The sequence below is a fragment of the Centroberyx gerrardi genome, chromosome 21 (genome assembly GCF_048128805.1).
Source record: "Centroberyx gerrardi isolate f3 chromosome 21, fCenGer3.hap1.cur.20231027, whole genome shotgun sequence".
NCBI classification, from domain to species: Eukaryota; Metazoa; Chordata; class Actinopteri; order Beryciformes; family Berycidae; genus Centroberyx; species Centroberyx gerrardi.
In genome coordinates, this window is record NC_136017.1 from 1,590,280 (window position 1) to 1,617,571 (window position 27,292).

A 27,292-nucleotide genomic window follows, 5' to 3' on the forward strand; every position below is an offset into this window, starting at 1 on the left:
TTTTTTAAATGTGGCCAATATCAGATTCCAGTGTGAACTGATCACGGTCCTGAACTGACCCACATGCACAAAAGAACAATAACAAAGACGTGACACGCAGCACGCTGTCGCACGGAAGTAAACATGAAGTCGGCGTTTACGGTTTCATTTATAAGTCGATGTTCTTCTGTGGCCCCATTCGGCCGTTTGTTTCGATATGCTTTCAAACACAGACCGGTTACGATACGACTCCTCGAGTTTTGCTTGTACAGAATTACAGAAATACTTATGAGGTCGAACACCTCGCTGTCCCTCCACTGACGACCTCCATCGCAGCTGTCTTCCATGTTTGTATTCACCGAGCGACTCCCGCCAGCGCAGAATTGTGACGAATGTCGATCTAGAGAGATGTAAAAGTCGCATGAATTCCGATATGACTGTTCAGACTGAGGTTGCATTGCAAAAAATCAGACCTGTATCTGATTTAGGACCACATATGAAAGTGGCCCAAATCAGAATTGAAAAGATCAGATTCCATGTGATTTGTGCTGTTCACACTGTTGTGAAAAAAACAGATCTGAGTCACATATGAGCAAAAAAATCTGATTTGGGCCACTTCTGCCTGCAGTCTGAACGTAGCCTTGGATTCTGGATTGCAGTATCACATGAATGTTGATTGCCTGGTTCAGGTGTTTTAAACTTGCAGCACAAACGCTGCAGAGAAACTGATGCACAACAACATCCAGACTTCTCCAACACGCTAAAAACACACAATCCACCTTTTGACAAAAAATAAAAACACCTAGTTGAAGTGCACAGCTTTTCAAGTATGAAAGATTCTTCTGCACATAACAGTTAAAAAACAATCAGTTTGTGCATCAACCGTCTCGGCATCAAAAAGAGCTCCAACAGTTTAGATTTTAGTGTCAGGCTTTCAAATCGCTCTGGATAAATAAATCTCTCTTCACCTTAACGGAGTGGAAACAGACTGCGGTTCAATGAAAACAATCTGTGAAATGTTCCAACTCCAAGTCCAAACCATCAGAAAACACACAAAGTTCATGAGACTCATCGCTGCACATTATTTCCTAAATGTCAAATTCGCAAGATTTTGAAAAATGACTCTTTTCACATTGAGAGCAATGTTTTTTGTTTTAAATAAAAAGGCCACTGGACTCAGAATAATCGAAGAAAGAAATATATTTTAGTATTTGAGATGAGACTTTCACTGTCTGATAGCACAAACAGACCAGAATACATGTGAGATTTCTGGCTTTTAAAACTCACTTTCTCTTATCTTTTACATTGCTAAAATGTGACTTTATTGTGTCAATTACAGGCCTTAGCTCAAGGGGTATACTGTACATAAAAAAATAAAAAAATAAAAAGTTTTTCAAGCAAAAACATGAAAATGAACTCATGTTTGTTTTGTGTTGTAAATGTCAGTTTGTTGACTTGTTAAACTTTACAGTAATCCAGCGGTTCAGTCTGGCAGCAGTTGGTCGTGGATCGGGGGAAACTGCTGTTAGCGCTGGCAGTGTCTGTTTGATATGTAGAGACTGAAGCTTTGGCTGTCATGCTCACCTTAGTTCCTTACTTTAAAATAAATAAATAAATAAATAAAAACCAGATTCAACAGTAGAACACAAATTGCCGTTTTGGGAGAGAAAAAAGGTGCAAAAAAATGTCTAGCTATTACATAGCAAAAAAAAAAAGCACAAAAGACTTTGAATTCGTATGAAGCGTTCAAGGCTAAAGCATTAACAATTTAAACAAGGTAAACAAAAGCAAAGAACAATATTTCATCAGGCATTTAAAATTTAAATACCAGCTTCTTCCAGTAGAGTCGAGTAGCTCGTTTAAATTTAAAATAAATTAGTTAAAGTATAGCTTGTACGGGTGTGCGAGGGTTTCCTTCAGTGAGAACAAGTCGACTACAACTGAACTACAATTATACACCTGTACTTATTTACATCGAGTCCTACTCTTATCCTTTGTGACGTTAATATCCTCTCAGGAATATACACACTACATCAATGTACAGTTTATCTTAAATAGATAAATAAATATCAAGGTTTACACACATACACACACACACACACACTGCAGTGTTTTGTGCAGTTGGGGGAAGATACATTCCACCACATGGTGATGATGGCGACGAGGAAGAGGAGCTGCACACAGTGAGGAAGGTACGACCAGGCTGCTAGCGTAGGTCAACTCACCAGCCACAGCCAAATTTACCCAGCATTCAGCTGGCGGCTGGCTGTCACTTCCCACCCTGGTTAGACATAAAAAAAAAAAAAACGCCAACAAAACATAAAGCAGACGACAACAAAATACGGTCGGGGCGATCGAAATAAAAATAGCTTCTTCTTTTCCTTCAAAATACATAAAATAATATCATACAAAAACCGACGACACCTAATAATGACGTGACGAAGAACACGCACCGTCTGTTACTGACTGTTTGGAGGGGAGGATGGCTGCCGTGTTTTAAGGGGAGTGTTAAGGGGTTTCTTTCACTGTATACCATCCAGGTGGTTTTAAGGGATTTCTTTCACTGTATGCCATCCAGGTTGTTTTAAGGGATTTCTTTCACTGTATACCATCTAGGTGGTTTTAAGGGATTTCTTTCAGAGCATACCATCCAGGTTGTTTTAAGGGATTTCATTCACTGTATACCATCCAGGTGGTTTTAAGGGATTTCTTTCACTGTATACAACCAGGTGGTTTTAAGGGATTTCTTTCACTGTATACCATCTAGGTGGTTTTAAGGGATTTCTTTCAGAGCATACCATCCAGGTTGTTTTAAGGGATTTCATTCACTGTATACCATCCAGGTTAAGGGGTTTCTTTCACTGTATGCCATCCAGGTTGTTTTAAGGGATTTCTTTCACTGTGTACCATCCAGGTGGTTTTAAGGGATTTCATTCACTGTATACCATCCAGGTTGTTTTAAGGGATTTCTTTCACTGTATACCATCCAGGTTGTTTTAAGGGGTTTCTTTCACTGTGTACCATCCAGGTGGTTTTAAGGGATTTCTTTCACTGTGTACCATCCAGGTGGTTTTAAGGGATTTCATTCACTGTATACCATCCAGGTGGTTTTAATGGGTTTCTTTCACTGTATACAACCAGGTGGTTTTAAGGGGTTTCTTTCACTGTATACAACCAGGTGGTTTTAAGGGGTTTCTTTCACTGTATACAACCAGGTGGTTTTAAGGGGTTTCTTTCACTGTATACCATCCAGGTTGTTTTAAGGGGTTTCTTTCACTGTATACCATCCAGGTGGTTTTAATGGGTTTCTTTCACTGTATACAACCAGGTGGTTTTAAGGGGTTTCTTTCACTGTATACCATCCAGGTTGTGTTAAGGGGTTTCTTTCACTGTATACCATCCAGGTTGTTTTAAGGGGTTTCTTTCACTGTATACCATCCAGGTGGTTTTGAGGGATTCCTTCAGAGCAGACCGTCCAGGTTCTTCTCTGCGGTCTCCTTGTCGGAGCTGCTCTCCTGAGGACTGTACTGGTTGTGGTAATCTCGGAGGATTGTCACCACGTCATGGTGGCCGAAGTGGACCGCCTCGTCCATCGGCGTGTTCCCCCACCTGGAGGGAACGAGACAGTTTAGACGGGCTTTGGTTGCTGGGAGATTTTCTGCCACGACTGCACAGTTAAGTAGAACTCATGGCTGGACAAAGACTGTCTGGAGATGGATTGAGGAAGATCACTGACTGGTGCATGTGGTGGATCGTACCTGTCTCTGGGAACCGGGTTGACTTTACAGCCCTCCAGCAGGAAGCGCACCACCTCTGCATGTCCTGAAACACACACAGGGTCCGTCAACCAAATGTCGCTGGTTATGGTAATAATACCGAGGTAGCACTGTTAATCTGAGAATGATATGCTGGTGTTGAAAAATGATACACGACAGCACCTTCAAACGTAGATATTGTGTAGTATCTTTATCTATATCCTCTTCTTTTCTGCTGCAATAACAGAAACCGAAGGACGGATCTTATCTTATCCTAAGTGCTTTACCTTCAGCGGCCGCCACATGCAGAGCCGTCCGCGAGTCGTAGTCCCTCTGCTCCATGTCCATAGAGGACAACGCAAACCTGGACCAACAAACCACAAGCAGCCATTCAACATTTCCATTTTAGGCATATTGTTGACACTTATATAGAGCAACTTACAATGAGGGCAACAGTAGAATAAGCTTCCTAAAATCAACCTGTGACACAGAGGCAAGTGGCTCAGAGCCACAGTTTCCTGACAACAGATATAATAAATCCTCCTGATGCTAAACGAACAAAAACTGAATCTCTGTCAACTGTGTTTTGGGATCCAAGCTGAACATGACTTGAGCAGGAGAACAAAGACTCCTATCTGATCACGGCCTAAAACAACAGGAAAACTGAACAAGGTAATTGTTCTTTTACGTTCAGAATAACAAGAAGGAGAGAGAGATGCTGAGAGAAGGCGGGGTTTCTCTACCTCCGCAGGGCCGACACGTCTCCGGTGTACGCAGCAAACAGCAGATTGATCACCGACTTCACCTACGACACAACAAGACAAAGTTTGACGAATTTAGCAAGAAACAAAGAACAGAAAGAGAGGAAGAGAAGAGAGCCGACAGGAGTCATGAGTCTGGGGAATGTTTGTCATTCTTTGTAGTTCAGAAGTTGCCAACAGCATAACAGATAAATCCATAAATTAACTTAAGATTAGATTAGAATTTCCCCAAATGCTGGATGCAGTTTACAGCTTGATATTTAGTAAATCAGCAACAGTAATGCTGCAACTCTTAGTAGTTTAGCTTGCAAAAACAAAATAGAAAAATAAAAACAAGGTGCCAAAAGAAGCTCATTACACACCAAGTAGTGCAACATAACAAAATGGCAGTTCTCCTACAATTGTCAGGAATGAATGATGAAATGAAATGAGGAAACGTTCAGCAACACTTAGTCTGTCATTTTCCACCAGATGGCGCTGTAGATTAAAACCCTGCAGACTGTGACAGACAGCGGGAGGAAGCTGATGCAGGCTGCCTGCAGATTTCAGCAAGTCATATTCAAGACTTTTAAAAATTACTTTAATGTCAAACTGCTAGAAGGTGGACTGAAATTTTAGATTACAAATAAACCACAAAACTAAATGGAAGAAGAAAAACCGAAGTGAACACGGGTCTATATGTGGATAGAGGTGTTGGAGTTGATTTCTTGCAAGGAAAACTACAGAAGACAATTAAAAATGTCTTTAATGTTCATTAACACAATTTTAAGACTTCTGAAAATATAATGAAGATTTAAAAGACCTTTATAAAGGCCTTGAATTTAACTGAAGAAGAATTTTAAGGACCTGCAGACATCCTGTGATGTAGAAGATTGGGGGGGGGGGGGGGGGGGGGGGGTCAACTCAGTAGGCAATATTATAATGAACCTGATATACTGCTAACATTTCATACATGTTGATGACCAGGGGGCGGGCCAATTGGTAGACGTAGATTGGGTGGGACAGTGATTCTGTCAGGTCAGTCATCAGACAAACAAAATCATGCTAATCAGAAATGTGCATCAAGTGGATGCGGAGAAGAATAAATATTAGGAGGAGGAGGATGGAGGAGGAGCTGATGAAGGAGGAGGAGGTTTTCATCTTTACTCACCCTCTGGTCTCCTCCCTCCCTGCGAGGATCCAGCTTCTTGGCGAAGTGCCTCAGGTTGTCATAGTTGTGGAAGTTACACAGAGAAACCAGGTCCTGGAACGAAGAGGAGAGAATAAATCAAATCAAACGTTGTCGGCTGTGTTGAAAATGAAGAGGATTTCTGCTTCCTGTTTATCAACCGTTTCGTACTGTAAATATATGAAACCATCACATTTTATTATTGTGTGTTATCGGCTTAATACATTTTTTTTTTTTTTATATTTGCTGATGTGTCACGGCAGCCAAATGCTAAACTCTCAGCTAGTTAATGCTAGCAACTTTTTACATGTAACCGGTCCACACCACCTTAAGATTAACATAATTTTACAGCCCTATTCATTTTCCCATTAGTCTGGCAAGGCAATAATAACCATAATTTGCGTCACATTTTGTCTACTGGGGCTCAAACATTAAAAAATCCTTCTTACTGCAACCTTGAAGCTACCAAAGCCTTCATCAGGGTTTGTGTCGTGTATTTTTATAATTTAGTCCTTTTTTTGAAGTTACAAAATGCTTTGAACAAAACAAACATTTTCAGAAACAATCAGCTGTAATGACAGGAAGCCTCCACAGTTAAAAGTTAATTCTGTCGGTACCGTGCAGAACTGGATGCCTCGCACGCTGTTTCCCAGCTTGTCGAGAGGCGGAGACCAACACATGATGCCCATGACGTTGGGGACGACCAGCAGGATACCGCCGGCGACGCCAGATTTAGCCGGCAGCCCGACCTGAAACAGCACGGGGAAAAAAAAACAGATTGACAAAACAAAACAGCAGGTTGACCGTGACAAATCAAACCGATGGGTTCAAACCGTTCAAAATGATTATAAGTCGAGACCAACTGAATTCTGAAGGATGTAAATGTCTAATCACACAATCAAACAGTATACAGTCGATCAATGCTGCCTGGTATCTCTAAAAATATCACCAAAATCTATCATGAATCAATAAAAACAGGCTTATTTTTCCACTGATGACATTGTTTGAGATTATAAACCGGGTTTTGGAAGGTTTTCATCAACTTAAGAGTCACAATGTTTCCTCAAACCATGGAGGACTGAATCCTTCATTTCCAGAAAAAAACATTAAAAAAATTACGAGTTACAAGACTTTCACCTGATAACAGTCTTATGGGCACTGAACACTTTATCAGACTGAACTGTTACTGTTGAGATACTGAATGAGATACTGAAGGAGAAACTAACGTGGAAGGCGAACTGTCCGGAGAAGTCGTACATGCCGCAGGAATGCATCAGGCTCAGGGTGTTTCGCACCGACTCGGGGCTCAGCACACGCTCTCCTGTGATTGGACAGAAGCCGCCGTTGGCCAGGGTCGCCGCCATGACGCTGGCGCTTTCGCAGGTCACCTCGATGGAGCACAGCTGACGGGGACAGACAAACAGAAATGTGAAATGTGAATGAAAGGCATTTGGACTTGTTTGAAGCTTAAAGACGCCATGATTGTAGTTTCCTGTAGATTTTGGCTCCTGACAGCTTTTTCACTCTTAACACACATGAACTGTGATGAAATATCTGACTTAATGTTTTAAAGCAAACCAAACATTGTAAGGTCGACCACAAACCAAAAATCCAGCCAGTAGTCGTGTCCTGTCATGGCATTTAAAGAGGTGTGATAACAAAATGACTTATGCGATAAAGGATGAGGACACTAAACCCACAGCATCTCACCTGAGTAGTGAAGTCAAATAAAGGCAGTTTAGGGCTTAAATCATAAACACATTTTTGCTAATAAAGTCCATAACGTTTCCTATGAATTCCTATGAAGATAAAGTATGTTATTGTTAATTAAGTTAATACTTGTCAAGTTATATGAACACATTGCTTTGAGATGCTACTTGGCACCTATGTAATCAGGAAAACTGTCTTTTGGGTCAAAATTCCTTAAAAAGCAACTTGATCAACCAGCAGCCAAGTTCGACATTAAACACTTGACTAGTTGCATAAAGCAAAAATCAGCACATTTCTATGACATTTCTGAAACCTTTTAAATATGCATCATTTCCCATGACTTTTCCAAGGCTGGATAAAACATTATTTTAATTCCATGAGTTTAGCAGCGTTTTCTAAGTTCCATTTACCTGGAAGTAGAAGTCTAGGATGGAGGTCATGTCGGTCCCCTCTGGAAAACACTGGAAGGACAACAACAACGTCAACAACACTGTCCACGTCTGTATAAACACAACAGAACTGCATTCCCTTCTAAAGACTTTGGACCGGAAAGGGAGAAGGATTGGGTGTAAGGCTGCGTTCACACCCAGACTGTTCTGAACCGTTTATCTGAACTCTGCAGCATTTCTTATCCTTTCCTTCAGTTGGTTCATTTGTCCAGGTGAGAACGATGACCTTTGACCTCTGGTGGCACCAAATAACGGCACCGAGAGTCTCAGTCCTCTAACAAGAGAACTGCGGTGCGGTGCGTTAATCCAACCAACTACAGGAAACCAACCCGAAACGCACAGAATTATGGGTAGAAAGAGACGGACGCGGTTCTGGACTGATGCTCATATTCAGATATTTCTTCATGTGTTCTTAACTGGTATGAACACCACAGAAGAAGACACAGACAAGTCCATCATGTTAGATAAAGTTACAGGAACTGGAGTCAGATTTGGTTTGATTCTCTAACCTGCAGGATGAAAGTTACCAAAATAAACAAGCTACTTGTGAGTCATGTGACTTTTCCAAGCCCTGGTTGGCTTGTGATTGGTCAGTTTGAACCTAAATGATCCAAATACAAAGATGCATCAAAGTCAACTTTTCCACTCTGTTTCAGACCAAAGAAATCAAACTGTCGCAGTCTCAGAAGCTTCTGGTCTTCAGTCTGAATAAACCCCCTGCTCCGCTCTCTGTCCTAGCTGACCTTACCTTCTTCTCCTTCAGGTAGTAGCCGATGGCAAAGTTTCTGTCTCCAGACTCGCGCTCCGACTGGAATCTGGGGCAGATATGGGAGGGAAGGGGGGGGGATGTAACAACACTGGAGGTTTGCTCTTTATGCACCATGACTCAGCTGATGTTACATAAAACCAAAATACAGTCCCAGATCTGACCGGTGCAACAAATCGCTGGTGTGTGACCTGGACTTCAACTCACTGAGGGTTTCATCTATTTTATAAGAGAGTCGACAATCCTCCTTCCTTCCTCAAGGATTTTATTATACATTTATATAAATATGTAATATTTATAGTTATTTAAATTCAATAAAACATGCGAGTGTGTTTGACCTCAACTTGAACTCACTGATTTTTTATTTATATTTTTACAGACAATGACTTATCAAGTATTTTATATTATATATTTTTTTAACATATTTTATTGTAAATATTATAATGTATTATTATCATAATTAAACAAAGCATGCCTGTGTGTGTCCTCAACTTCAACTTGTTGTTCTTGCTGTTTATTTAAGAGCAGACAATGCACCTTCCTAAATAATTTTATTATAATATACAGCAGATTTACTTTATTATAAATATTCAAAGCATGGATTTATGAACTCAAATTTGAGTTTTTTATGAGTAGATAATCCACCTTCCTCAAGGATCTTGTTATATATTTATTATATATATGAATTATTCATCATTATTATATATCAATAAAACATGCATGTGTGACCTCGACTTAAACCTTCCACTTCTCCTCCAAGATGGCAGCGCGACAGTAATTATGATCTCTCTGATTTCAACTATTACATTATTTAACTGAGACGATGTAATGTAATCCCAGAATACGATTAAATCTATATATTATAACAAAATCTTTTATATAGATCTGAAGTGATTAAACTGACTATTTCCTGCTTTTACTGGCATTAGATTTGTATTAGTGTGTTGGGTTTGTCTATCACACCAGTATCATCAGTAAACATCATACTCAGTGAAGTGTAATTCTACTTGCTCAGTACAATAATAATGTAATGTAATATAATGTAATAATCAGTAAAGTGCGGTTCTACTCACGTGGCGTTGCTGAAGCCAACATACTCGTTTCCTGCCAGTTTGTTCATGAAGTTCATGACCTGCAGCAAGAAGATCCACCAGGAAATCACATAAATGATCCCAAAATTAGATCACCATTTAAAAAAGTGACACCTACTCTTAGAAAATGATTGATAGCACAAAATTATACCAAATTATGGCTTTTTTTAAAGGACAGTATTGTAGGCAACTTAAGTCCCTTGTTGACAAAATGGTAACACTTTGACTGAATCCTATATTTTTAGAGACACTGAATGATGAAGTAGTTTTTGTTTTGAAAATGAACTTGTTGATTGTTGATGTGATATCTAGCATAAATAAAAGTTTGTAAAACATTGTTGGTGTGATCGAGGATTTTGCAGATGTTAGCCGTGCAACAATACTCACATAGTCAAATTTTTCGGCGTTGCTTGCCCCTTGCTGAAACACAAACAAAAATGACAGGTATGAAAAACACAACAGTCAAAAATCACCTCATTAACTCAAATATATACAGTTTAATACTACCACTATCACTAAAAGTTACCCATGTCATGAAATTAGCACTATATGATTCCTTTAAGCTAGGCAAACAGTGCAAGGCATCTACATTAATGCTACCTAACGCGTTTAAAGTGAAATTAACAACATTGACAAACAGCTATCATTGCTAACTATCAGTTATGCGTCCAATCAAAAGGCCATTGCAGTCATGACATCAAATGAATTAGAATTAGAGGTGGCAGACTAGTTGGAGATGGAAGAGGTGAAATAAAACAGTTAATCCACTCTGGGTTTTCTTGCTTTGAAAAGAAAAGAAAAATCTACCATGAAAAGTTGAAAGAAAGACGGACCTATTTTGTTGATATTTCAATGGGTTCATAAGTCTTTACCACCCATCGCTTGTTTTATCAAGTTAAACTGACTACAGAGTGGAAACCCACTACAGTAGGATGTTAGAGACCCAGTGATACAGCTGTAACTCTACAGTCTACAGTCATGTTTATATGAGCAAACTATGTGTCTATAAATAGGGAGGAATAGGGAGTTTATGTGGAGTGTGCTTGCTGCAGTACTTGTTTAATGATCATGAGCTTAACTAACTCAGTATGGTGGGAAAACACTGAATTTACTGTGGCAGGGTGGGAAATTACCACCAGCCAAATGCAGGTAAGTTTTAGCTGTGGCTGGTAAGTTAGTTTTCTCTACCATCCACTTCTCAGGTACCCATCCATCACCTGGAGTCCTATTCTAAATATCTAGTTGGCTGCTAAAATAGTGGAAGTGGCTGGTAAATGTTACCGTGCTTTCACACTGCGATTAACACCATCAGCAAGTCACCAGGAGACTGAGTGACCTGGGAAACTCGGCCGATGTGTGGACAATCGTCAAACTTGTTGTTCCAGAAACAACACAGCTGGACGTTTCACGGTCAACAGCTGTCAACGGCCAATCAGATTTCCGTGCGTCCTGGAGAAGCCATTCAAAGCTTTCCAGTTCTCTACAACTTTAATTTGAAAGACAACGGCAGTGGTTCCCATCTCCAGTCCTCGCGACTCCAAGTACTGCTGGTTTTCATTCCAGCCGTCTAATAGGGACTGATTTAGACCCGGGACGCCAGGTGATGCAATTAACTACCTGGCAGAAAACCAGCAGTATTCAGAGTCCTGAGGAGCGGAGTCGGGATCCACTGGACTACAGGAATAAACATCTCAAACACGATGCCCGGAGAACGGTTGGTCCATCATTTGGGTCGATGGTAAGCTCTGACATCATTTTATTGAGTTTTTTCTGTTTTTTTCGATGAATGCTACTTAAGGAGAGCTTGCTAGCCATGTTAGCTCATCAAAACGATGTACTGTTATGACAGACAATGCCAGCACTGAAAAATACATGATTTGCCGGTTCAAAACTCTGTAGCTGCAGACCTCTATATAGATGCAATCGGAGCCTCTGGCCCCGCCCACAGTCGGTCAGAATAGAGCGACCCGTCAACCAAGTCGCTCGCAGTGTGAATGCATGGTTAGGGTTTTACCAGCCACTGGCAGTTTTCTGTCCTGACTAGACGAGAGCAGAGACTACAGCTGTGAGGGACCTAAATTACTCAAATGGATTTATCTGTACTGGCTGGCAAAGAGAAACAAAATCAATCTTAACTCTGGGGATATAAAACAGAAATAAATTCAAATAACAAAATTAAAACAACAGAAAACACAAACAAGTCTTTCTCTAGGGAAGAATGGAATGTGAATTAAAACCAGCGTTTGGGTTTGAGCCAGTTGCTCTGCTGTACTGTTTATAATCCAGACGTATAAACAGTTTGGAGAATGCATGTGAAAAGTACAGTAGCAACAACGACACTTAAACATTTATACACGGCCATGTGAAGGCTAAAGCTTGGCACAAATCCAGACCAAATGGGGGAAAAAAAATAATTAAAAAGGAAAAAATTACCAACGTCATTGACCTGTTGCAGTGGTCATAATTTCCCAAAGATCCTAATGCTGTAAAATATGCAACAACATATAAAACCACACAACGAGCCTTGAAAAGTTACATTGCAAATGTCTGTACTGTAATCTAGGTCTAGATTTAGCAAAAGGAGAAGGGACGGGGGGACACAGCATGCATTGATTCCCCACTGTCACCTGGTTTTATCATTCATATCAATGGACAGGCTACAATGTGGTACCATCCAATCAAAAGACAGCAAAGCCAACCTTCAGTTGCAGCAATCTCAACAGTGATTGGTTGGGTTTCAAAAGAAGTGGAGACTAGGATTGGTTGACAGGAATGCTGCTTTCACATCATATGGGAATGACCGTTGGAATGATCGGATAGCTCAAAGCAACGACTGGGAAGTTTTCACGAATGTAAACTCGTTCGTAGCCGTCAAGACTGGTTTGTAGTTTTCTGTACACTTTGGTTGCTCCGGATAAGCTTTTTTACACTGAATACACATGAACTTAGTGTGTCATGTTTTACAGCAAACCAAACATCGCAATGTCAACCACAACCCAACAATCCAGCCAGTAGTTGTGTCCTGCCATGACATATAGAGTTGTGATCATAGAATGACTTATGTGACAAAAATAGTTCATTTTCAGTTTGTTTTATCTGAAATTAATCCACGATTAATCCATTGGACTATAGGTATTTCCTTGTTCCTACTGTCAGAATTGAGGAAGTCGGACAAATCGAGGTCCATCGTCAAACCTCGAGTTCCCAAGTAGAATTTATGACCTGAAAGCTCAACAGTATTTTTAAGTCAGAAGTTCGATCTACCATCATTCCCATACGATGTGAATGCGGCAAAAGACACTTGATGATTATCCTGGTCATTCATAGGTTTACTACTGGTGTCAGGGAAAACACACAGAGCAGCTACTTCTTAATCCAATTGAAAATGTATATGCTAAACCCATTAAAAAACTACACATGCAATATTTTGTTCTTTCCTGCACGTTTTAGTTTTTGCCAGCCAGCCAGTCTGGTGTTTCTCTTAATATACCAATCAGCCGTTTAGTGACATAACAACAAGTATTCATAAAATGGGCTAACTGTTTTTATTCTTATTCTAAATTCTCGCTGCAAATGGGATTTTCAGGATATTCATCCAGCATCTCTCCATCCTGTCAAGCCCAAATCCAAAACACCAGATAGGAGAACTCAGTGCTGACTGCTGAGGCAACTTGGCTTGGCTGTGATGGGGGGATTGTGGGAAGCCAAGCCTCATCTATCTGGATATATACAATATGATAAGTCATACAAGACAGTTGGAAATTATAAACCCCTTTCAGAGTTTCTACACATTTTTGAAAATCAAATTCCATGACTATTCAATTCCTTGATTTTTTCATTGATTTTCAGCACCTATTTTCAAATACGACAATTTTTTTCTGAAGTTACAATTGGTTATTTTTAAGTCAGGCTAAGTAACTGTGACCACTTACTGTAAAAACTTGTTAATACATATATCTATATATATATATGTAAAAGCCACGGCATACTGTGAGATAGATCCAACCAGTCATTTTAAAAGAGAAGCACTTTGTATTTATGTATAAGGGATGATTTGTGGTCAAATACATACAGTGAGTTAACCAGTTTTATTAAAATAGGTTGTGCAAGCCCAAAATTATTAATGCTATAGGCACCTAGGGCTTCATTTATAAAAAGGTTCTTATACAAAATGTGCTTGTGACCAAACCCAAAGTTCTAATTCATGAACCACTGATCTTAACACCAAAACCAGTGGTTGACATCGATTCTGTTCTGTGACATATCAAAAGCCCAAACTAAGTTCTATCATTCTACAAAGTATCAACTCTATGGATCTAATTTGTATTTGTTTTTTGGTGGTATCTTCATGGGAATCAGGGCTAAAGTCAAGAACATTTCTGTAACTGAATTCCCATATCTGGGACTTTTGTTCGACCAAAATAAAGCAGATGGAAATTTCTACTGAATTTTAAGGTTAACATCAGATCATCATGTGGCCTTTGAAGAAGCAGGTTAATGTTATAAAAGTACCAACATTGGAAATATGATTAGGATATGTGTTAGGTCCATCCATCAGTGACCTCATCACCCCACTCAAATCTCTGGCTTTCTCTGAAAACATCCCATCTGTCAAAGTGCCGTCTGGTTTTGCCCACTGGTCCCTGTCCCAGTTATCAGTTGGTACTCCTATTTTGTAAACCAACAATTTGCTTGCAAGGCTGTTTTGAAATTTTCAAAAATGTTTCTGAGGTCATTAGAGGGGGACCTTCATGTAGTGACATCAGTTATTGTAATAAAATGGTTGCATGGTACGGGGTCTGCGTTTTTCATAAAGATTGGATTGGTGTTACATGTAGTTTCATTGGTGTATTTGGGTCATATACTGTAGCCAAGCAGTCAGCTATATCCCAGAGTAAAGTCATCTGTGCTGTGAAGACTATCTATGGGAAAAGGACTAAGCTAGTGGTGTGCAAGTTGAAAGTATAACACTAGTTTGGTCAGTTCATCTACTCTACTAGCCACATTGACAGGAAATAAATCCTCACTGGCAAGTCCCATTATCTTCTCAAAATCTAGTTTGCTTGTAAACTAGAGAAAGTGGCAAGTGAATTTTGGGATTTTGCAGCCACTGTGGGTAGAGGTGCACCGATCGATCGGCCACCAATAATAATCCATTGACTTCTGAGAAGAAAGTTAGTAGCATAAGACTGGAGGTAGATAAGGCTAGGAGGTAAATTTGGAGTTTCTTTTCCATTCTAAAGATCTACTGATAAAATAGTGAAGGTGGCTGGTGAATTTGAGATGTACTAGCTAATTTTTTAGTTTTCTTCCCGGAAACATACTTGGAGGTTTGGGTTAGTCTCCTGTCTTTTTCTACATCAGGGTGATTGTTGAGTCTGTGGTAGAGGATGTTAGACCAGAAGATAGCATGTTTGGGGGATTTGAGGATGATGCATGTTGTTGGTGGGTTATGTAGTGGTAGTCAACACTACTACAAGTCTTATGCAGAGAACATACATGTCGCCCTCTTGGTTTAAGTCCTCAGCAGTGGACCTATAAAATGCACCAGAGGCAAATTATTCCAAGTCCTGAAATGCCTCATTCTGTGTTCGCACCGCTAACAACCACATTGTCCTGTTGCAGCAATAGGCAGAACTTATAGCAATTCTAACCATACGTTCACACGGCGAGCAACGTCAAGAAGTCATCGGAAGTCCATTCATTTCCCATAGAGCTGAGCGACCAGGGGAACTCAGCCGATGTGTGGACACTCAACAAGCTTGTCGGCCGAATGTCTTGCAGTCATTGGCCGTCAACAGCCATCAGATTTCTGTTCCTCATTGTTTCCCCACCGATATAATATAGTTTCATGAACAATAGTTCCGCCTGGCAACTTCACGATGGACGAGAACTAGATTCCTGCCATTCAAAGCTTCCCAGTTCTATTCAACTTTTATTTGAAAGGACACAGGAATAAACGTCTCAAAACCGATGCTTGAAGAACGGTTGCATCCATCGTTGGGGTCGATGGTAATCTCTGAAGTCGTTTTATTGAGTTTTTTCTGGAGAGCTTGCTAGCTATGTTAACTCATCAAAATGACGTACTGTTATGAAAGACAATACCAGCAATGAAAAATACATGATTTGCCGGTTCAAAAGTTTGTAGCTGCAGACGACTACATTAGATGAATCGAAGCTTCTCGGACCGCCCATAATCGGTCAGAATTGAGCGACCCTTCACCCAAGTTGCTCGCAGTGTGAATGCATGGTAGTATATGGTTGGCTGTCAATGGGTGATGCCACCAAAAGTTCAGCTGCAGCCAACTTCTGTGCACTGAGAAATGAACACTGGACGTTGCTCATAGAAAATGAACAGACTTCCAGAGACTGTTTCTAGAGTTGCTGGCGGTGTGAACGCAATGTCAGAGAGGCAAGCGGTTTCCAGAAATTCTCTAAAATCACCAAAATTATCCACCCACTCCCTTTTCCTCTAACATCCTGGCCAGGTCTCTACGTAGGCGCTCACCCTTAATTAATAGCATAAAGCATAGTTACATCACATCCTGTGGATTGGTCAATAACTTATGGAGGTTCCCTAACGTATTCATGTCAAGGTTTTGGCTGAGGGACGCAGATATGAGAAGAGTTTTGTTGTTGGATATGATTTGGTACAACACTGGTTATACTGACTATACTGTAGTTGGGGAGAATGAAACCTCTGGTAGGAACAGTCATTCTTATGATGTTATTTCACTAAATAAATATAATAGTGAAATTAATCTATTCTTCATTTTACTGGGGATTTTTGTGATTCCCTCAAGGACTCCTGGCGATCCTCACTCACCACTTAAGGAATGACTGATCTAGTTCATTGATTGCCTGAATTTTAAATAAAATTCAAGTATCTGATCAGCAGATGGTGCTCTTGTGTGTCTAACAGAGAGACTAAACCAGTTCCCTGGCGGTTTCAAGGTCAGGGGAAGGCATTTAAACAAGGGATACAAACACAGAGATGCTGTGTTTTTTTTTTTTCCAGGTAGCAGAGAAATTACCCATGATCAAAGCTGTTCATTAGCTGTGGCTGTGCTGGCCAGACTGAGTGACGCTGGTCTCCATCTCCCACCCACCACCTACGGCTCTGTGTGCAGGATATCTTAGTGATGCTGCTTTCAACCCAACCAAATCCCCTTTCAGCGTGATTATCTATAATCTTAATCTCCCCATATACAGTAATCTGGCGGAAACAAGTTCTCCACAGGATAATAATTTTACTTCATACAAATTTTCATTGGATACACTGACACCTACACTGACATGCTAGAATAGGTACAAATGAAGAGTTTTGTTCCAAAATGAAATATTCACTGTTTGAATAAAGTGACACATACTGATTGATAGCACACAAAAACAACAACAACAGATTATGCCACTTTTGAAACAAGAGTAGGTTATGTAAGTCCTTGGTTGACAAAATAATAAAACCCTTTACAGTCTGGATTCTCTAGATTTTAGAGTTATGAAATGATGAAATTCAGGTACATTTTGGAAATGAACTCTTCATACGCCTACTCTCACTAAACGGGTAAAAAAACAGCCATATGGGCCTGATTCATTCTTTGCTTTTGGTGTTTCACATTTCCAAAAGAATTCACTCAATCATCGATCATCAAGTATATAATGTAGCTTACCTTAATGAGGGAGGTACAGACGATAGCGCCGGCATTAACCATGGGGTTGTGGGGTTTGTCTGTGGGGGGGAAACGAATGGGAAACGTCAACAAAGCAAAACGACTGAACACTGAATTTATATCTCTACATTAATATGAATGGCCTGCTTTCTGTCGTACGTCTTGCACTTGATGTCTCTGCATTAATGTCACCAAGACAAATCCCTGTAATATTTTTATTCTGCACTGCGTATGCAACTTGGTCTTTATTCTCTTTTTTTTAATTTTAATTCTTTATTTATTCTCTCTTCTTATATACTTTATTTTCTCTTTTTGTTTGTTTTATTCATCTCATCCTGTATTTCTTATCTAATGTCTTATATACCTTGTTTAAAGCACTTTGAATTGCCTTTGTGTATGAAATGTGCTACATAAATAAACTTGCCTTTCCTTACCTGGTCTTACATTTATTGTACTTGGAGAATAAAGACAATCTGATTCTCCTCACAATCACATTTGAGGCAAAATGAAAAAGAAACTTACATTAAGCTATGCTACAGTGAACTTTACAAAACTAAAAATTAGCCAAGTTTAGCCTAGAAATTATACAAGTACAGCCTATTTTTGAGAGTCTAACTATTAAATACAAAGTAATAAAGTCAAATAGGAAAAAGGATATTCAGCAATGTTTCCATCTCATCTAGTCTTCATCATGCCTGAGGTCAAAACATTGCTAAATAATCCACTGAGGGAACATCAATATAATGAGGTAGGTAACTACCCCCAACACACACACACACACACACACACACACACCAAAACACACAACCAAGGCCTGTATGTCTGCAGTGTTACGCCACTTCCCCCCCGTGCTTTAATCTTCTTACACAACACGCAAGAACAATGTTTAAAAATAAAAACAAAACAGCTGTAATATTTCCGCCACCAGCTAGTTCTCTCTGGTTAGGTAACACAGCTGAGGGAGAGGAGCGGGGAAACCTGGAAACCGCCCAAAGACAACGTTCCTGCACCAATTTTAAGATGCTGATCCGTGTTTAACGATATCCGCTGATAGTGGCTGGGCAGTATGACTGTCAGCTACAACATATCACTCTCCAGCTGAATACAACAGTTCGACCGGAGGCTTTTTTTTTTTTTTTAAAGCTGTGACCTGGATTGAAGCTGACGACCAATAATCAACGAGGCAAAAGATTCAGAGTAGTCAGTGTTTCCCATTGAATTTTATTCTTGTCAGGGTGGAAAAGCCTCTGAAAACTCTCCACTCAAACCCAGACTGATGAAATTGTTTTAGGGTTAGCAGCTCTATAAGGCAGGGTGACACCCCTACCACACACACACACACACACACACACACACACACACACACACACACACACAGGCAGGACAGGACAAGTAGGTGGTTTTCAGTCATTTCTTGGGGCAAATTACCCAGGAAAAACACAAAAACACCCTAAACACTATAGCAGTAGTTCTCAACGTGGGGTCCGGGGACCACCAGGGGTCCTTGAGGGAGTGCCAGGGGGTCCCCAGCAAATTGATAACCTTCACCATTATTTCATTTACAAGAAGTTAACACAATTAGAGAATGTAGAAGAATGACTGTTTTGATCATATTTTCTCTGTTATCTCTCTACCTACAGTACAGACAGTCATGGAGTTCTGTCTGTGTCTAATAGAGCTGCAACGATTAATCGATTAATCGATTAGTTGTCAACTATTAAATTAATCGCCAACTATTTTGATAATCGATTAATCGGTTTGAGTAATTTTTTAAGAAAAAGAAGTCAAAATTCTCTGATTCCAGCTTCTTAAATGTGAATATTTTCTGGTTTCATGACAGTAAACTGAATATCTTTGGGTTGTGGACAAAACAAAACATTTGAGGACGTCATCTTGGGCTTTGGGAAACACTGATCGACATTTTTCACCATTTTCTGACATTTTATAGACCAAACAACTAATCGATTAATCGAGAAAATAATCGACAGATTAATCGACAATGAAAATAATCGTTAGTTGCAGCCCTAGTGTCTAACAATAAAAATATTCTCAGATTTGGGTTCCAGGGACAAAATCTCATCAAATGGGGGTCTGTGGCTCTAATGTGGACTAGATTAGGGGTCCTTGATATGAAAAAGGTTGAGTATCACTGCACTATAGGATAGTTATTTGCTCAAAGACAAAGTCTCATTGTCTCTGTTCTTTCAGCTGCTGCCTCACCAGTTCCCCCAGACCCGCCACACGCCAGCAGCTTGTTATTTTCCCATGTTATTATGTCTAGTAATACAGATTTTACAGTGTCTACGGACACTCTTGTTTTATTCTGCGTTGGCGCTGCACCTCTCATTAACATTTTATCACAGTTCCATAGCAACCGGGCGTCGAGGATGGATCCTCTTACATCGAACAGAGGGTATGACAGCCTGGGGAGAGAGCTGGACCACAAGCACAGCCGGCTGAGTCACGATGTTAACACGTCAAGATATGGAATGGAGGACAGGCCTATAGGAGGAGGAGGTCGGCCTGTATGATCTATTTTTAGCGTCCGATCCCTGAGGACTTGTTATAAACAGAGACCAGCTTTGAGGGAGCGAGAGAATCCACTGGCCTGCCATGCTTGGTGGGAAAATACCACCAGGCTGATGTAAAGTCTGGCTGTGGCTGGTGAGCTTTAAATCTCTACCTTCCTTAGCATTTCTCATCTCATCTTATGTCGTCTTTTATCTCCTAGCAGACGCAGAAATGGATTCCCGCCTCACCGTCCTCGTTCAGGAAGAGCTTGTTGAACCGCAGGCCGCTGGGCTCTTTGCCGATGAAGCGGTGGACGTACTCGGTGCCGTGGTCGTGAACGGCGATGGCGTATTTCAACGGCTTGACGCACGACTGCAGGCAGAAGGGAACCTTGGTGTCGCCGACGGTGTGTCTGAGAGAGAGAGGGAGAGAGAGAGAGAGAGAGACACTCACTCACACAAGTTTGTATTACTATAATTATGAGGACCTTCTTTCACTCCCTAACTCTTTACCTTAACCTAAACCTAATTCTCATAGTAATCTTAACCCTAAACGAAAGCCCTTATCCTACACTAACGCCTTAAAGGAGCTGGTCCTCATTCTGGAGTTTTTTTCCTCACCTTTCTATCCTTGTGAGTCTGTTTGGTCATAATAAATATCAAAATACACAAACACACACACAAGCTGTGGTGTCGTGTCTTTAAATTTGTTGTCTTTTGAGTATGTTGTTTTCTTCTGCTTCAACTGTTTCTGTGTTCATGTCCTTTTGTTGCTCTGTAAAGCGCCTCCTGACAAGCCGGTTTGTTCAAAGTGCTGTTAAAGTGAATTTGTTTGGAGAGCAAACTCTCTCCCACAGTTCAGCATCTGCAGTTTAGGAGCCGACTGCCCTGTTCTCCCTCTGACGGCTGCTCATGAATACAAAGTACAGCTGATTTCTGTCAGATAGGCCTAATGAAAACAAAAAAAACCAAAAAAACATCTAGGTGTAATTTCGGTGTTTTTCCTTTTTTCTTACTTGATCATAAAGTTTCCATGGTCATTTATGTTTGGAGGGAGTTTTATGAGCCTGAGGGCATTTGAAACTTGTTGAAACCTCCATCAAAAATACATGGACGTCAATGAGAAAACAAGCATTATTTTCTTCTTTCCATAAAATGTGTTTTTTGCCCGACAACAGTGATTTTCCATTCCATATGCAGGTATTTGTGTGTGAACAAGCCTTCTAATCTTGCCTCCCTGCTATTATTATTTTTCTATTATTACTACTAGGCTACATTTTTGTTCTACCCTTCCCCCCCCCCCCCCCCCCCAATTCCCATCAAGAGGCAATTTTCCTCTTGCCAGGCCATAAATAATTAATCAGCCATTTACTCTATATTCTCTATATGTCTCCGTACAATATAAACAAAACAGGCATTTTTTTTCCAAGTGTGTGTAAACCAAGCCGGCATCCAGCAGGAGTGGATTGTGAAATCGAGCCTGGTTTGGCTCCAGCGTGTTGTACCTCTGTCCGTCGACGGTGCACAGGGACACGGCCCACAGGTCTGGGCTGAACCGGGCCAGCTGGGGGATGTAGTCCGCCACCTGCACCACAACACAGCACAGCACAACACACACTGACCAAGCTAGTCCACCTAATAGCAATTCATCATTTTCATATTTAAGTGAAGTTCATAGTTTGCTTACATGGCAAAAGTTACACAAGGGATCAGACCAAATTGAGGAGGTAAAGGTTACAGAAGCAGCTTGTGACCAGTTTGAATCCACAGACTAGTTTGGAAAAGTGATCTCTGACACCAAGTGTAAGGATTCTGGTTAAAGAGTTATTCAATAAAAATATCAACATCTTGATGTATAATATAATTTAATAATTTAAGTGTATTAGTGTTGATGATTTAATGAACAAAGGTATTTTACTGCACTTTTACCATCTGATACCAACTATTTTCAACTACAGCACAGCGTTTTATCAATTGTGTAAACTAAAATCACGATATATGATTATTCAAGATTAACTGCAGTCCTATGGAACAGTGAAAGTTTGAAGTAGGGCTGTAACTAACGATTATTTTCATTATCGATTAATCTATCGATTATTTTTTTTGATTAATCAATGAATCATTTAGTCTATAAAATGTAAAAAATAATGACAAATGCCCATCACATGTCACCAGAGTCCAAAGTGATTCTTAAAATTGCTGACATAGTCTGACTAGCAGCCAAAAACCCAAAGTATTGATTTTATAATGATATGAAACTTTCTAATCTTAGAGTTTGTGAAGCTGTAACCAGAAAATGTTTGGTAATTTTACTTGATAAATTACTAAAATGATGAATCGATTATCAAAATTATAATCGATACATTTTCTGTCCATCGACTAATCGATTAATCGTTTCAGCTCTAGTTTGAAGTGCATTCTGGGATCTACCAGTGGCCTTTCATCTGTGGCCAACAGATGACAAAGTGAGGAGCATGGAGCAGGCAGAGTATGACTTCCTGCAAAACGCTCTGGCTGCTGCTCTGCCAAGACAAACTGGCTTCCAAAAAATAAAGAACAAGGGAAAGGTTATCAACACGACGACTGTGAAGGGAGTGGAAAAGGTCAAAGGCTTCCCATGCAGGCAAAAATACTAGAAAAATAAGAAGAGGGGAACCACCTGTAATGTAAAAATATTTTTTTTCCAGCTATTGTCAATGTGTTTTAAGTGGATACACTCCTCATTTCTGTCTGAATGCACTGCCATGAAGTGTGCATGGATCGTACAGACATATTACCTTTCCTAATAAATGGGAATCGATAAACAAATATGGTGTAACTAGTACCACTCTCCCCATTCATGCTCTTCGTGTATTTTTTGGAAGCCAGGCAAAAAAACAATGCCCCTCCTGCCTCGTCGTCCTCCCAGCATCCCTCGCTCACCTGCCCTCCTGACAGGTTCTTGGCGTTTTCGTAGAGCTCGTCGAAGTGGGCGCAGAAGGACTGGAAGTCTGGGATGACGAACTTCTTCCTGAAGGCCTGGGTGAGCAGAACGATGTTGCTCTGGACACATCTAGGCAGGGAGAGGAGACACAACAGTTCAGGCCTCCAGTCAGCCCGTAACCATGACTGGTACTTCCTGGTCAAGCTGCAGATCCAGAACTCATAATTAATGCAAACAAAACTGATTATGAACCTAAACTGCGGTCATATAGAGTTTGTAAATAATTTCCAGTGTTTGATTTAACCTACTTGGAGGATCAGATGGGTGGGGTTTACTGCACCAAGAAAAACCGATGTCATGTAAGGTTTCAACCACAGAAATGTAGGGCTGGGCGATAATTCAATATTATCGTTTATCGTCTTTCAGTGGAATCATATCGTCATGATGTGAAGATATTTTAATATCATGACACACATTTCTGCCATCTAAATTGATGATGACAAGCAAATTTTACTTAAAAACTCTGATAAAATGAGGTATGGTAGGAAGATTATTTGAAAATTTCAGTTTTGTTTGACATCACACCTAACATCACCATTCGGTTCAATGAGATGAACATTCATTTGATTAACGTGATTTGCATACATGAACCATATCGTGATATATATTGATAGAGAAAAATCCTTATGATTATCATGATATTGATTTCAACCATATCGCCCAGCCCTACAGAAAAGTACATAAAATTGACTCTCACTTTAGTTTTACAGGGGGAGTTGAACCCCTAACCCTGGCAGTGCTAGTGCCTTGCTCTACCCATTGAGCTACACTGGGAATTTAACCCCTAGATGTCACGGTACACTGTGGAAACAAATTTCAGCAGGTTCGTACAGACAAAAAGACATGTTTGCAGAAAAAATTGGATTCAGACTTGCTGGCCGAACTAATCGAACTCTTAACACATCTGCCCCAACTGTGTACCATCTAATATTGGTCTAAAATATCACATGATCTGTTGTGTTGCCTTGTAGAAAAGCGTCTCCATTTCCTTGCCTTTGTTTCCATCTCTAATATCTGGTGGTCGACTCAAAATTCAAAATGAATCCTTAGAGGATTTCTGCACCTTTACGACGATCACACAGTTTCTAAATCTTCAGATTCCCTCAGCTGCCTTTGTCGCTCTTCCACCGCAGCCTTTGTTTCTGTTCTTCTTTGTTTATATGTCACCACTATATCTGGTTTCCCCAGGTTAGCCAACACAGTCACCGAGACATTTGTGCTCAAATGTGTTTCTATTTGGGTCAAGTTCCACTTCATTGTAAGTATGCCACTGCCTTAACCCTGGCAGTGTTAAACACATTTTATAGTGGAACGTAACATAAACGTAATGTAAAATGCGTATGTAAAGAATGCGGCGGTGCTTACATTTACGTTTTTATACTTCTGCGTTGATGTGCGTCTCTTCAAACTGCTCCATCTTGACCGCAGTCTGTTGTTGACGGAGGCGGACGGCTCCCTAACAGCACACGTCATGATCGCCCCTATGATCAACCAATCAGACTGCGCGACTCTGCGTAGACTCGACGCGAAGTCGAGGCTTTTGGGCAGGTTCGCAACACAGGAGACCCTTGTCAACCCCAAATAGCGTCAAGTAACATGCAGAGACGTTATTTTCATTAAAGTATAAAATGCGCTTTAGTGCCTTGCTCTACCCATTGAGCTGCATCAGACTATCAACAGAACTGTGTAAGTAATGGCATCAATCAGCTCAACAGACAAACAGAATAGTTGCGTGGTGATGTCACTCGATATAGAGCTACAGTGATTCAGTTGACAGCTGCCGTCCCCCCTGAGCGACAAAGGACCACAAACAGAAAACACACAACTCCACATGAGAAGACTGAGGTAGAAGCTGTGTATAATGACGGCAGCTGAGAGATTTCACCGGCCCAGCTATCTCAGCCCCCCTCTAATCCCTGTAGCATGGGCTCCCTGTGGAGGAAACACACGCCACGCTCCACCGCCTGCTCACGTGCCTCCCTCTCCCAGGATGAGCTCTATAAATAAGCCGGAGGGAGCGAGCGCGGTGGATCGGAGCCAGAAGCTGCAGCGCTGAGGTGCGGTCGGCGAGGACTCGGCTCCGTATGCCCCGACGCCCCGCGCTGCCGTGTCCCCAAGCTGTCGCCCACTTCTGGCTCCGCACCGTTTCCTCTGGGGTTTTAAACAGCAGCGATGCTAAGAGGGGGTAATATTAGTTTTGATTCCACATCTAGCCCCATTTTGTTCCCGGTTGTGGTTGCATATTGCAGGTTGCAGAGCTAAAAATGTTCAAATCAAAAAAGAAACATTGGGTTTTAAAAGGTAAATGCCATGTGATTATATAGATTTTTAAAATGTAGCATTTTCTCTAACAGTGCTGGCAGTGGTGTTGCTGCGATGGTGCATCAGTGCTGCATGAATATAAAAGGAAACTGAGACTGACTCTGTTTCCTAGTAACAAAGCCCTGCGAGGGTTTTGGAGTATCATAGCATTAGCCTCTACCAGCGTTAATGTCACAGTGAACTGACTTTCACTTGTTATTTAACATGAGAGGAGGTGCTGCCTTAAATGTAAAAATGCACACTCAAAAATAAATATCTATTTATTAGGTGTCAAAGTTCAATAGTACCTGTTTTGGTCACAGTTCCGGTTCTAGTGCAGGAGGCAGTGTTGTTCTTTGGATACTTGTTTTAAATGGAAAACTTTGACTAAATCGTACTGTTATTTTAGCTTCTTATTTTTTCTGTAGCAGTGGAGGACATGCTCTTGCAGCGGAGGCACACAGTGACTGAACTAATGCAGAGGAAACACCGGAATGACCGAGAAAACCTCCAGAAGATGCCAGTGACGTTTAGACCAAGGAGCGATGAATAATTAATGACATGCAGTGACCGTTTTCTGCTGCAGGGCAATGCAGAGGCCTCTGACCGGCATCAATAATTCCTATGACAATCCGTTATAAAAGATTCATGCTAATAATCAAGGTGGAACAGCAAGCTGAACATTACTTAAAACAGACCGCTGACTTTGGCCAACGAATGGCTGCTGCCAAACATTTTAAAAGAGTTTTGGCTGAAATGCCTCTATCCTGGAAATTAAAAAAATTGCCTCTAGAACGTGAAAGTTGCTCTGAATATCTATAACACAATATGTAGAATCCAAATACTTTGCACTAAAATGTCAAGATTTGGACCTGAATCCATCAACAACACTACTAAATACCCAAATACATTCGGTTTTGGCAAAGGGAAAGGTATTTCAGACATGATGTTTTCTGGTGCTGTGGAGAATCCCGCGCCAACAAATCAAAATGCACGTTGGAGAAAATCTTTCATCATATTCAAACCAAGTAAATCTGAAATATTGGTTTGTCAATTTGACTTTCAATTTTTTTTAAACACTCAAAGACCAAATTATGTAAAAAGGATAAGAAAAGAAAGCTGTGGCCATACACTTTGCAATTCATACTACAATATTACCGTAAGCAAAAGAATCAGAAGATGTTTTTAATATCACACAGCCCGACTAACATGCAGGAAACTAATGGCATACTACTGTATCTGTCACCAGTGTTATGAGTTAGATAGATAGTTAAGGATATATAAAGCAGTTAAATCCTCCACATCTTTTAACTGATAATGAAGGATCTTATGGCAGACTCGTCTCCACCATTTAGTCTAGATTTAAATTGGTCTGGTCCATGAATGAATTGGTCTGGTCAATGCTGGGTTTATATTGGACCACTGCCTTACATAGAAAATTTTACTTTTTATGTGATTTTGATTGTTTTGGCTTATTTTGTTGGATGTTGTTTGTCTGCAACGTTCCTGTTTGTCTGGATGCTGCTTTCATGCTGCAGAGATTCTTAGCGTCAATGGGACCAGGTTAAATAAAGGTTGAATGCATACTTCTTGAAGAGGTGTCGGTCTAGCGCTCCGTCTGAAGTGGTCTTCAACGTCACCTTCAGCATCTCCATACATTCTTTCAGCCGGGGGTCTCCGGTGCGAAGCCCCGTGGCTTTAAGAGCCTGTGGAGAGAGGAGGGGCGGGGTGAGGGGGGCGGGGTATAGATCATGTTGAAGACGGCGTGACAGCAGATCAATAAACCTACAAGCCGTGCTCCGAGGCCCCGTGAAGAGCCCGACATGTCCAATTAACCTGCTCATAATTCAGCCAGGGTGGGAGATCAACACCGGCCGAGCGCCGACACATCCGGTCTGCAGCAGGTGACAGTTTTCTGGTCCAACTACTTGTGGTGGAAAAAGTCCTCAAATCCTTTACTTAAGGGAAAGTAGCAATACTATAATGGAAAAAAAACTGAAGTACAGTACTTGAGTAAATGGACTCTCCACCTCTGACTATCTGTTTACTGATGTAAGATCATCCATATTATTGATACCCATACTTGTTTATTTGCTTCTTTTACTGGTTTCTGGGTTAAATGCTTTAAGCCCCTTGTTTTTTTTTTATT

General features: G+C 40.6%; 1 protein-coding gene across 2 annotated transcripts in view; it reads right to left on the minus strand.

The window, feature by feature from the left end:
- Window positions 1-1,833: 1,833 nt before the first annotated feature.
- glsa (glutaminase a) overlaps window positions 1,834-27,292 on the minus strand; it is a 40,106-nt gene continuing 14,647 nt past the window's right edge. Inside the window, exons 3-19 of one of the 2 annotated variants that reach the window (XR_013507588.1) lie at window positions 26,731-26,849; window positions 22,782-22,911; window positions 21,365-21,444; window positions 20,109-20,272; window positions 17,350-17,408; window positions 10,067-10,099; window positions 9,662-9,720; window positions 8,571-8,637; window positions 7,784-7,834; window positions 6,890-7,066; window positions 6,281-6,412; window positions 5,646-5,738; window positions 4,478-4,539; window positions 4,022-4,098; window positions 3,738-3,801; window positions 2,271-3,588; window positions 1,834-2,199 (exon numbers count right to left, since the gene is read on the minus strand). Coding sequence is in view for 1 of the 2 variants with exons in the window: in XM_071922994.2 (XP_071779095.1) it covers window positions 3,441-3,588; window positions 3,738-3,801; window positions 4,022-4,098; window positions 4,478-4,539; window positions 5,646-5,738; window positions 6,281-6,412; window positions 6,890-7,066; window positions 7,784-7,834; window positions 8,571-8,637; window positions 9,662-9,720; window positions 10,067-10,099; window positions 17,350-17,408; window positions 20,109-20,272; window positions 21,365-21,444; window positions 22,782-22,911; window positions 26,731-26,849 (1,515 nt within the window). In the remaining variant the exon portion in view is untranslated. Of the gene's footprint in view, window positions 3,589-3,737; window positions 3,802-4,021; window positions 4,099-4,477; window positions 4,540-5,645; window positions 5,739-6,280; window positions 6,413-6,889; window positions 7,067-7,783; window positions 7,835-8,570; window positions 8,638-9,661; window positions 9,721-10,066; window positions 10,100-17,349; window positions 17,409-20,108; window positions 20,273-21,364; window positions 21,445-22,781; window positions 22,912-26,730; window positions 26,850-27,292 lie in introns of both variants that reach the window. The other variant, XM_071922994.2, reaches the window with a different exon arrangement.